General features: G+C 41.7%; 1 protein-coding gene across 1 annotated transcript; it reads left to right on the top strand.

Annotated features, from left to right (window-relative positions):
• The first annotated feature begins 9,754 nt into the window (after positions 1 to 9,754).
• LOC135628526 (uncharacterized) lies at positions 9,755 to 10,462 on the top strand. The gene has a single exon (XM_065135239.1). The coding sequence runs from the start codon at positions 9,857 to 9,859 to the stop codon at positions 10,286 to 10,288; it is 432 nt and encodes a 143-aa protein (XP_064991311.1). The 5' UTR covers positions 9,755 to 9,856; the 3' UTR covers positions 10,289 to 10,462.
• Positions 10,463 to 11,632: the final 1,170 nt, after the last annotated feature.

The following is an 11,632-nucleotide window of genomic DNA, read 5'->3' as shown; positions in this document are numbered from 1 at the left end:
TGGTGGATCGGTCGACGTATCGACAGAAGGCTTCGAGCCATGGACTCGGGCATCGGGCCAAGAAGAGCGGGTATTGTGCCAAGGATATCGGAGTTACGAAGCCAACTGGCCGATTGGGCAATAGGCCGCAGGAGAGGACAATGCACCGAAGAATCAGACGAAGCGTCGAGGGACCAATGACATGCCGGACAACTTGGTTAATTGCTTAGGATTAATTGTCTCGATCGAAGTTTTGCTTTAATTATGCAGGATTAACTATGATAACGATGAAGACATAAAGCGAAACAAAGTGTTGGAGTCAAGCGCGAAGGATTTGTTGCAAGTTCGAGAGTTCGACGGAAGTCCGAAGGTTCATCGGGAATGCTACTGGAACTAGCCGAGAATGAGTTGGGAGCTTGCCGAAGGATTTTCGGAAGCTCGTCAGAAGGTTCGTTGGAAGTTCGCGGAGCTTGCCGAGAAAGATTGGAGCTTGCCGAAGAAGCTCGTTGGAACTCGCTAAGATCAAATTGTGAAGTCTAGGAGCTTACCGGGAGTCCGCAGAATGGTTTCCGAGAGTTCATCGGAAGACCGCCGGAAGTTTGCCGAAAGCTCGCCAGAAGAAGTCTTGACTTGCGGACTCTGTAATAGCTTAGAAAATGTCTTTAAAATCATAGTTAGCATGTTAATTAGGGTTAGGATTAGGTGTTAATCCTATAACCCAAGTAGGGGTCAATTAGGCCCAAGTTCGGACTGGTTTGGACCAAGTTTGGAGCCAAACCAAGTGAACTGAAATAGTGAAAGAGGTGGCACCGCCAGGGTTGGAAGTGGCACCGCCCAGGAGAGGATCTCCCAGCAAAGCTGGGCGGTGCAACCGCCCCAAGCAGGAGGTGGCACCGCCTGAGCTCAGTCTTCGAGCAAGACTGGGCGGTGCAACCTCCCTGACAGAGAGGTGGCACCACTTGAGCTCGGTCTTCGAGCTCTGGCAGAGAGGTGCAACCGCCTCAGTCAAGAGGTGGCACCGCCTGGGATTCAGTCTCCGAGCCAGACTCAGGCGGTGCAACCGCCCCTGACATAGAGGTGCAACCGCCTGAGCTCAGTCTTCGAGCTCTGCCAGGCGGTGCAACCTCTCCAGTCAAGAGGTGCAACCGCCTGATCCCGGAATTCCGGGATTTGATCATTTTGAGCTCCAAATTTGAACTGGGTTGGGGCCTATAAATACCCCACCCATTCAGCACTGAAAGCACAGAACACACACTCGAAATCTTGCTATCTTTCTGTGTTTCTTAGAGCTCAAAACTGCTAGTTCTCCTCTTTCTAATCTTCAAGTTTGAGTTGTAAAGAGAGGAGAGAAAACTTCTGTAAGGGTTGTCTCCTAAGCACATCAAAAGGAGTGAATCTGTAAAGAGGGTAGTTGGCCTTCGCCTATTGAAGGAAGGCTTCTAGTTGATGTCGGTGACCTCGTCGATGGAGGAAGCCAAAAGTGGAGTAGGTCAAGACTGACCGAACCACTCTAAATCTCTGGTTTGCGTTTATTTTGAGCACTTTATCATTACTGCAAACCTCCTACATAGCTACTGCTCTCTGCACCTTTACGCATAAGTTTCTAAGTGCTGATCTTTCCGAATCTGCATTTAGACGTAAATCGGTGTTTTTATACATTTCAGTTTACGTTTACGTTTTGATTCTGCAAAACTATCTTCTGCGCTTTTACGAATGAAGTTTATAAGTTCAGATCCCTGTAAAACTGTGTTTTAGACGTAAACTACGTTTAGACGTAAAACTACGTTTAGACGTAAAACTGCGTTTAGACGCAAACTGCGTTTAGACGTAAAACTACGTTTAGACGTAAAACTGTGTTTAGATGTAAAACTGCGTTTAGACGCAAACTGCACTGCGCTTAGACGCAATCTGATCTTAGACGCAAACTGCGCTTAGACGCAAACTGCGCTTAGACGCAATCTGCATTTAGACGCAAACTGCATTTAGATGAAAACTGCGTAAACTGCGCTTAGACGCAAACTGTGTTTAGACATAAACTGCACTTAATCATAAGTATTCTTAGAATCGGCTTTTGCATCAAAATAGTTTTTATCGAACGAACGCAGCTTTCGTTTTTAATCGCTGAAAGATTTCTGCTGCACTAATTCACCCCCCCCCCCTCTTAGTGCTCTCGATCCTAACAATTTGTATCAGAGTGGGGTATTTCTCATTTCGGATTTACACCCGAGAGAAATGGCTCTTCAAGAGGGCTTTTCGGTCTTTCATCCACCGTTTTTTAACGGATTGGACTACACTTATTGGAAAACTCGAATGAGAGTTTTCTTGATTTCTCTAAATCTGGATTTATGGAATATCGTTGAAAATAATTTTCAACTTCCCTCTAAACCGATGAACGAATGGTCGGTTTTAGAGAAGAAGTATTTTTCTTTAAACGCAAAGGCTATGAATGCCTTATTTTGCGCTTTGGACAAAAATGAGTTCAATCGGGTTTCTTTGTGTGAAACGGCTTTCGATATTTGGCGCGCTCTTGAAATCACGCACGAGGGAACTAGTAGAGTTAAAGACTCGAAAGTTAATATTTTACTACATGATTTCGAGCTTTTTCATATGAAACCAAGCGAAACCATTGTTGACATGTACACCCATTTTACGGATGTCGTCAATGGTTTAAAATCACTTGGTAAAAGCTTTTCGGATTTTGAACTCGTTAACAAAGTTTTGCGCTCACTTTCTAAAACTTGGGATTCAAAAGTAACTGCTATTCAAGAATCGAAAAACTTGAACCAATTTCCACTTGAAGAACTAATTGGTTCATTGATCACATATGAAATGACGTGCAATGCACGTGAAGAACTTGAGAACCACCTTCCAAAGAACAGGAAGGATTTGGGACATAGAACTTTTGAAGACCACTCGAGCATAAGCTCAAGTGATGGTGAACTTAAACTACAAATGAAATAAAAATTAAAAAGTAAAAAGAATGGAACTACTTGCTTTGAACGCAAGAAGAAGAACAAAAATTGGGATGAATCGAGCTCCTCTGAAGACGAGGAGAAAATCAACAAAGGCGAGGTGGCAAACTATGCCTTTACGCCTTTCGACGCTGAGGTAATCAAAATGCCTTTAATTTACTTCGAAATTACATGATGTTTTTCATGATGCATTTTTCTTTTTCTTTTTGAAAATTACATTTTTAATAATTTAATAATGAAAATGCAAAAATATGATCATGCTTGTAATTTTGAAAATGATAATGAAAATTGCATGTCTTATGTTAATGCAAGATAGAAATCTAATAATTGTATACCTAGTGAGATTAAATCTTATTTATGTGCTTGAGAAGCAAGAATGTATAGTTTGATGATTTTCATATTGCTTTTCAATGACGATACATGGCTTTTGTCTGGAAGGCTTGATATTTTTCATTGTCTTTGTTTGTTAAATATAATGTATGATTTTGACATAAGAATAGAGATTTGAGATTTTAAAGTTATACATGATGATTTTTGTGATTGATGGTTTTATGATGAAATTCATTTCACGATCCTAAACGTTGATGCATATTTTCATTTGACATAAATGAAAAGGCATGCTAACATGAAATTGATCACTTAAGATGAAACACTTAAAAAAAAGGGGAGAAATATATGAATTGATGCTATAAACACTATGCTATGATTATCCCATGCTTGCATCACCAAGAAATATATGATTGCTATCATTGCTATATGCCCTGTATCAAGATATCAAACAAAAATTTGCATCATACGAGCTGATATCTTACCATATGATGAAATGCTACAATTGATGAACACTTGAAATGTAATCCTCTATCTTATTGATTTTTTAATAAATCTATGCTTGTCATACATGAATTTATTGAATGTAATTTTGAGGATGATTTTAGATTTGACAAATGCTTGATTCGTATTTACGACATAAGATACACTTTAAATATGAATCATGCATCAATCATGTTAAATGCTTCAATCATTTTCTATCTCTAGAGTTCTCGATTTTGATGAAATACAAGTGATAAATTCATTTATGATATCTTGTAAATCACTTGAACTATGAATGAGTTTTTTTTTTATGATGTGTTAAAAGAATCACTTAAAAAGAAAATGCTTTTCCCATCTTATCGAGATTAATGATTTCATGATATTGTGTGAATCTCGAAATTGATTTTGATGAAATAGTAATAACGTTATTCATGTTATGAATCTTAAAAATGATAATATGCTTCGTGTGATAATATGAATACATGAAACACTTATGATATTCCGTGTATTCATAAAATATTTATTTCATCATCCAATAACTCTTCTTGATATTGCTTATGAGATGAAATGAAATAATGCATGAAATACAAATGAGGAGTCAATGATCATGCATAATAGGATGTAATGAATTCTGACATTTAGATACCATCGTTTGAATATCTATGATTATGTTGCCAAAATGATATATCATGAATGCTTGAATATCATGTTTGATATGCTCATGATGATGATTGATTTTTCGGTATCGTGCATAAAAAAAATGAAATGTAATGTTAATGAATTTGTGCATTGAAACTATAATGATGCACAAATAAGAATGATTACTTACCTTTGTCATGATTTAGAAATTGATGTAAAGGGTTTTTCCCATCTTTTTGACAATGACAAAGGGGGAGATAGATTGCTAGCACAATTCAAGAAAAAGGCAAAAATTACAAAAGAGAAGAAATTGCTATCTTGAACATCACCGATAATTGCTAGCTTGAAATGTCAAGAAAATGCAAAAACTTGTTTATTTTCTTGCACATCCAAAGAGAAGATGCAAATGTAACACTTGCCAAATTGTTTGCTTGCCTCATGTAAAACATTATCTCTTGCTAGTTTGGCATTTTGCTTGCACTTTGCAACGAAAGCAAAAATGACACTTCTCAAAAGAGAAGAAAGAGCTTGTTATCTTGAACATCACAAGCTTGCCAAACAAAAATTGCAAAAGTGCTATCTTGCCTATCTCAAGAAGCAAAACTTGCATATCGTAAAAATTTGCTAGCTTGCAACTTGCATATTTCAAGAAGCAAGAGTTGCCTTCTTGAACATCTCTAAATTGCTAGCTTGCAAGTTCTAAAATGTTGCAACATTGCTAGCTTGCATGTTATAAAAGTGCTATCTTGTATGCTGTAAAACTTGCATATCTAAAACTTGATAGCTTGAATGTTCTAAGCATGATGTAACATTTGCTAAATTTTTCGGCTTCAAAACTGCATGATGATAAAACTTGATATTATGTTTTTCATGCAATGAGTTGAACCAATATCACAAACACTTGATTGTGGTACTTCTCCTTTTTGTTGATGGCAAAGGGGGAGAAGTATTTGATGACATGACATGCATAAGTATTTGATGACATGACATGCATAAGTTTATGCATAAGTTCATGATAACGTGTTGCAAGTATTCATGATGAATATTGCAATGACTTGAATTCAGTTTGAATTCAAGGTTCTATCAATATGGCATATTGATAGGGGGAGTTTGTTTAAACTCTGGGAGTTAAGGTTAACTCCGTTTATGATGACATGTTGCTTAGATTTTTTAATCTAAGAGTTTCTATCAATATGGCATATTGATAGGGGGAGTTTATTTAAACTCCGGGAGTTAAGTTTAACTCCGTCATCAAGTGGTTGTCATCATCAAAAAGGGGGAGATTGTTGAATCTCGTATTTTGATGATGAAACTACTTGATATATGTTTATGATTTAATCTGCTATTTGAGTGACGCAGGATGCTTTGATCAGGATGAGACAATTAAAGCAGGAAAATCATGTTGTGCCAGAGGAACATGTCAGAAGATTGGACGTCGGGCCGGTGGATCGGTCGACGTATCTACAGAAGGCTTCGGGCCGTGGACTCGGGCATCGGGCCAAGAAGAGCGGGTATTGTGCTAAGGATATCGGAGTTGCGGAGCCAACTGGCCGATTGGGCAATAGGCCGCAGGAGAGGACGATGCGCCGAAGAATCAGACGAAGCGTCGAGGGACCAATGACATGCCGAACAACTTGGTTAATTGCTTAGGATTAATTGTCTCGATCAAAGTTTTGCTTTAATTGTGCAGGATTAACTATGATAACGATGAAGACATAAAGCGAAACAAAGTGTCGGAGTCAAGCGCGAAGGATTTGTTGCAAGTTCGAGAGTTCGACGGAAGTCCGAAGGTTCATCGGGAATGCTACCGGAACTAGCCGAGAATGAGTTGGGAGCTTGCCGAAGGATTTTCGGAAGCTCGCCGGAAGGTTCGTTGGAAGATCGCGGAGCTCGCCGAGAAAGATCGGAGCTTGCCGAAGAAGCTTGTTGGAACTCGCTAAGATCAAATCGTGAAGTCTAGGAGCTTGCCGGGAGTCCGCAGAATGGTTTCCGAGAGTTCATCGGAAGACCGCCGGAAGTTTGCCGAAAGCTCGCTAGAAGAAGTCTTGACTTGCGGACTTTGTAATAGCTTAGAAAATGTCTTTAAAATCATAGTTAGCACGTTAATTAGGGTTAGGATTAGGTGTTAATCCTATAACCCAAGTAGGGGTCAATTAGGCCCAAGTTCGGACTGGTTTGGACCAAGTTTGGAGCCAAACCAAGTGAGCTGAAATAGTGAAAGAGGTGGCACCGCCAGGGTTGGAGGTGGCACCGCCCAGGAGAGGATCTCCAAGCGAAGCTGGGTGGTGCAACCGCCCCAGGCAGGAGGTGGCACCGCCTGAGCTCAGTCTTCGAGCAAGACTGGGCGGTGCAACCTCCCTGACAGAGAGGTGGCACCACCTGAGCTCGGTCTTCGAGCTTTGGTAGAGAGGTGCAACCGCCTCAGTCAAGAGGTGGCACCGCCTGGGGCTCAGTCTCCGAGCCAGACTCAGGCGGTGCAACCGCCCCTGACACAGAGGTGCAACCGCCTGAGCTCAGTCTTCGAGCTCTGCCAGGCGGTGCAACCTCTCCAGTTAGGAGGTGCAACCGCTTGATCCCGGAATTTCGGGATTTGATCGTTTTGAGCTCCAAATTTGAACTGGGTTGGGGCCTATAAATACCCCACCCATTCAGCACTGAAAGCATAGAATACACACTCGAAATCTTGCTATCTTTCTGTGTTTCTTAGAGCTCAAAACTGCTAGTTCTCCTCTTTCTAATCTTCAAGTTTGAGTTGTAAAGAGAGGAGAGAAAACTTCTGTAAGGGTTGTCTCCTAAGCCCGTCAAAAGGAGTGAATCTGTAAAGAGGGTAGTTGGCCTTCGCCTATTGAAGGAAGGCTTCTAGTTGATGTCGGTGACCTCGTCGGTGGAGGAAGCCAAAAGTGGAGTAGGTCAAGACTGACCGAACCACTCTAAATCTCTGGTTTGCGTTTATTTTGAGCACTTTATCATTACTGCAAACATCCTACATAGCTACTGCTCTTTGCGCCTTTACGAACAAGTTTTTAAGTGCTTATCTTTCCGAATCTGCATTTAGACGTAAATCGGTGTTTTCATACATTACAGTTTACGTTTATGTTTTGATTCTGCAAAACTGTCTTCTGCGCTTTTACGAACGAAGTTTCTAAGTTCAGATCCCTGTAAAACTGTGTTTTAGACGTAAACTACATTTAGATGTAAAACTGCGTTTAGACGCAAACTGCGTTTAGACGTAAAACTACGTTTAGACGTAAAACTGTGTTTAGACGTAAAACTACGTTTAGACGCAAACTGCACTGCACTTAGACGCAATCTGATCTTAGATGCAAACTGCGCTTAGACGCAAACTGCGCTTAGACGCAATCTACATTTAGACGCAAACTGTATTTAGACGCAAAGTAGACGCAAACTGTGTTTAGACGTAAACTGCACTTAATCATAAGTATTCTTAGAATCGGCTTTTGCATCAAAATAGTTTTTATTGAACGAACGCAGCTTTCGTTTTTAATCGCTGAAAGATTTCCGCTGCACTAATTCACCCCCCCCCCCCTCTTAGTGCTCTCGATCCTAACATTTACAACTCAAAACTTGAAGAATAGAGGGAGGAGAACTTTTGGCCTTTACAACAATTTTGAGCTCTAAGAATCATAGAAAGATGTCAAGATTTCGAGTGTTAGTTGCTACCTTTCAGTGCTGAATGGGTGGGGTATTTATAGGCCCCAACCCAGTTCAAATTTGGAGCTCAAAACTGTCAATTCCCGGAATTCCGGGATCAGGCGGTTGCACCTCCTGACTGGGGCAGTTGCACCGCCTGGCAGAGCTCGAAGACTGAGCCTCTGGGCGGTGCCACCTCTGTCAGGGGCGGTTGCACCTCTCTGCCAGAGCTCGAAGACCGAGCTCAGGCGGTTGCACCTCCTGACTGGGGCGGTTGCACTGCTTGCTAGAGCTCGAAGACCGAGCTCAAGTGGTGCTACCTCCTGTCAGGAGAGGTTGCACCGCCCAGTCTCGCTTGGAGACTGAGCCCAGGCGGTTGCACCTCCTGGCTAGGGCGGTTGCACCGCCCAGTCTCCCTGGGAGACTTAGCCCAGGCGGTGCTACCTCCTGGCTTGGGCGGTTGCACCTCCCACAATAATCAGGGTCCGAATGGGTAGATCCATTTGGCCCAAATTGGGTTTTTCAGGGGCCCAATTGCCCCAAGATTAAGCCAATGGGATCACCTCCCATTACCAACTTAATCATTGTGCTAACTACGATAAATCCTAAGACAATTTCTGCAGCTTGCTCCGGTGCATCAATCGCTTCTTCCGGCGAGTTTCCAGCGAACTTCCGTCGATCATCCGATGAACCCTCGGTGATTCTCCTGCGGACTTCCGGCAAACTCCTGGACTTGCGACGATCCACTTGGTGAGTTCCGACGAGCTTCTTTGGCAAGCTTATGGACTTCTCGGATTTGTTCCCGCAGAACCTCCGACGACTGTCCTAACTTCCGTCGAGCTCTCGAACTCCCAACGTAATCATTGTCATGACTCCGGCGCAACTCCTGCTGTATGTCTTACTTTCATCGTAGTTAATCCTGCACACTTATCTCAACATATAGGTTAGACAACAAATGACAATTGACTTTATTATCAAAATCCGAGATTCAACAATACTTTATAATGATTTACATTTATTTACATTTGTGTAGCATTCTACGCAACATATCTTCCCATCACAAAAAATAATAATAAATTACACATTCGCCAGAAAATCTATATGATGTTCAAACTTTATCTATTTTATGATATGTGATGTAAAATTATTATTTTGTTTCTCCAAATTTACTCCAATTTAGACAAAGAAAGGTATAATCTAAAACTGTGCCTCCTAGTAAAATAAATAAATAAATAAATAAATAAAATAATTATTTTATTTGAATTAGAATGCCGATATATATATATATATATATATATAATGTTATTGAAGAAGCTCGCCAGTTTAAGGCGAAATCCGACGTTGACAAATCGAAAAGATCGGCAACTCAGCCTCAAGTTGACCGCGATGTCATTATAGCGTCTTGTTTAAGGCATCTATTACACCGGTCTTGCTTCTACTAACATGCATTCAACTAAACGTAGAGATTGGCGTGGACGTCCAACTTCGAACCAAACTGCGCTTGCAACATAAATGCTACGTTGCATTTACGTTAGGACGTCAGTTCCAAGGGAGACGATTTCAAGCACTCACAGCTAAATCATCCAAAGTCAAGAATGCAGCGAGATGTAGCCCATCGAAGTTGACTTCCTTAGCCAATGCGTTGATCCAAACACTGTGTGGCAGCAGTCCCGCACGTTGCCTATAAATTCTTCCATCTCTCCTCCATCTTTCACCACCAGTCTGGAGCCTTGTCATCACCTGAAGCTTTCGTCTTCTTCGTTAATTCATTTCTTGGTGATCATAGTCCAAGCAAGTTAGCGAGGATGGCGATGCAGATGATCGAGAGCTACAAGGCTGGGGCCGAGGTTTATCATGGAGATCATGCCCTCTGCAAAAAGAAATCCATGCAACTACTACAAGAACTGGGCCTTCCTAAAGGACTGCTACCCCTGGAGGACGTCGAGGAGTTCGGCTACCACCGCGCAAGTGGATTCATGTGGATCGTCCAGAAGAAGAAGATAGAACACACATTCAAGAAGATCAAGCAGCATGTCTCCTATGCCACCGAGGTCACTGCCTTCTTGGAGCAACGCAAGATGAAGAAGATCATAGGTGTGAAGACTAAGGAGCTACTTCTCTGGCTCTCTGTCGTCGAAGTCTTCATCGACGATCCCTCTTCTGATAAGATCACCTTCAAGACTGGCACCGGGCTCTCTGATAGCTTCCCGGTGTCTGCGTTCGATCTGGAAAAGTAGAAGAAGAGCAAAAATTTAGCAAGACTACATATATGTTCCTTAGTTGTCTTTCATCTTCTGTGTGTACACTAAATAGTCGTCCTAGTCTTCAATGTCTCCATTGTTTGATTAATGTAGCTGACGTCTATGTTACTAGAGTTCAATACATCAATAATGGAATCATAAGTTATATTATTTTCTGATCTTGAAACACCCTTAGTCTTAAAGGCTACTCTTACCTTCTATTACAATGAGGCTACAAATCATTTTCGTATTTTATGAATGGAAAGAAATCAATGGTTTAAAAATAATATATATGATTGATCTCAAATAATAAAGTTATCATTGTAAGGTCATGTCCGCAATCATAAATCACATCATCATGCTTACATTCACCGGACCAGACCGAACTGGGTGGACTGGAAATATTAGGAATCACATCAGTTGATCCATCGATTTTTTAATATATTTTAAAATATCTTTAATTAAACATGTGATTAGACAATTTGATCTACATATTCGATAAGTGTGTTAGGAACAAGAGCACTAAGGGGGGGGAGGGGGGATGAATTAGTGCAGCGGAAAACTTTCGATGATTTAAAACTGCGTTCGTATGACGAAATCGTTTCCGACGTAAAACCGTTTTCGGAAATTTAACTTGAAAGCGAGTTCGTAAATGAGTACAGCAAAAGTAATAAGGAAGTAAAGCATATATGGAGGTTTGCAGTAAGGTAAGCAGTAGAAATAAATGCAAACCAGAGAAGACGAGAGTTTATAGTGGTTCGGTCAATCGTGACCTACATCCACTCCTTCGATTCCTCTTCCGTCGAGGCCACCGGCATCCACTAACAATCTTCCTTTACTAGGCGAAGATTAATCTCCTTCTTACACCCCTCTTCTCCTTTTACTGGGTTTAGGAGATAACCCTTACAAGCACTCACTCTCCTCTCTTAAAGAGAATTCTAACACTTAAGCTAGAGGAGGAAAATTCTAGAGATTGCAGCAGAGTTTTCTCTCTTTTAATTTTTCTGTGCTTGTGTATTTTACCCAGGGATGGAAGGGGTATTTATAGGCTCCAAACTGGTTTGAATTTGGAGCTCAAAAATATCATCTCCCGGATTTCCGGGGTCCTGGCGGTACCACCTCCTGACTGGGGCGGTACAACCGCATGGCAGCTCGGAGACTGAGCCTTTGGGTGGTGCCACTGCCTGACAGGGGCGGTTGCACCGCCTGGCAGAGCTCGGAGACCGAGCTCAGGTAGTTACACCGCCCAGTCTCACTCGGAGACTGAGCCCAAGCGGTGCCACCGCTTGACTGGGGCGGTTGCACCACCCAGTCTCGCTTGGAGATTGAGCCCAGGCGGTG

The sequence above is a fragment of the Musa acuminata genome, chromosome BXJ3-1, assembly GCF_036884655.1.
Source record: "Musa acuminata AAA Group cultivar baxijiao chromosome BXJ3-1, Cavendish_Baxijiao_AAA, whole genome shotgun sequence".
In the NCBI taxonomy this organism is placed as follows: domain Eukaryota; kingdom Viridiplantae; phylum Streptophyta; class Magnoliopsida; order Zingiberales; family Musaceae; genus Musa; species Musa acuminata.
Note: the sequence above shows the minus strand (reverse complement) of the source record. Positions and strands in the feature narration are given on the sequence as shown.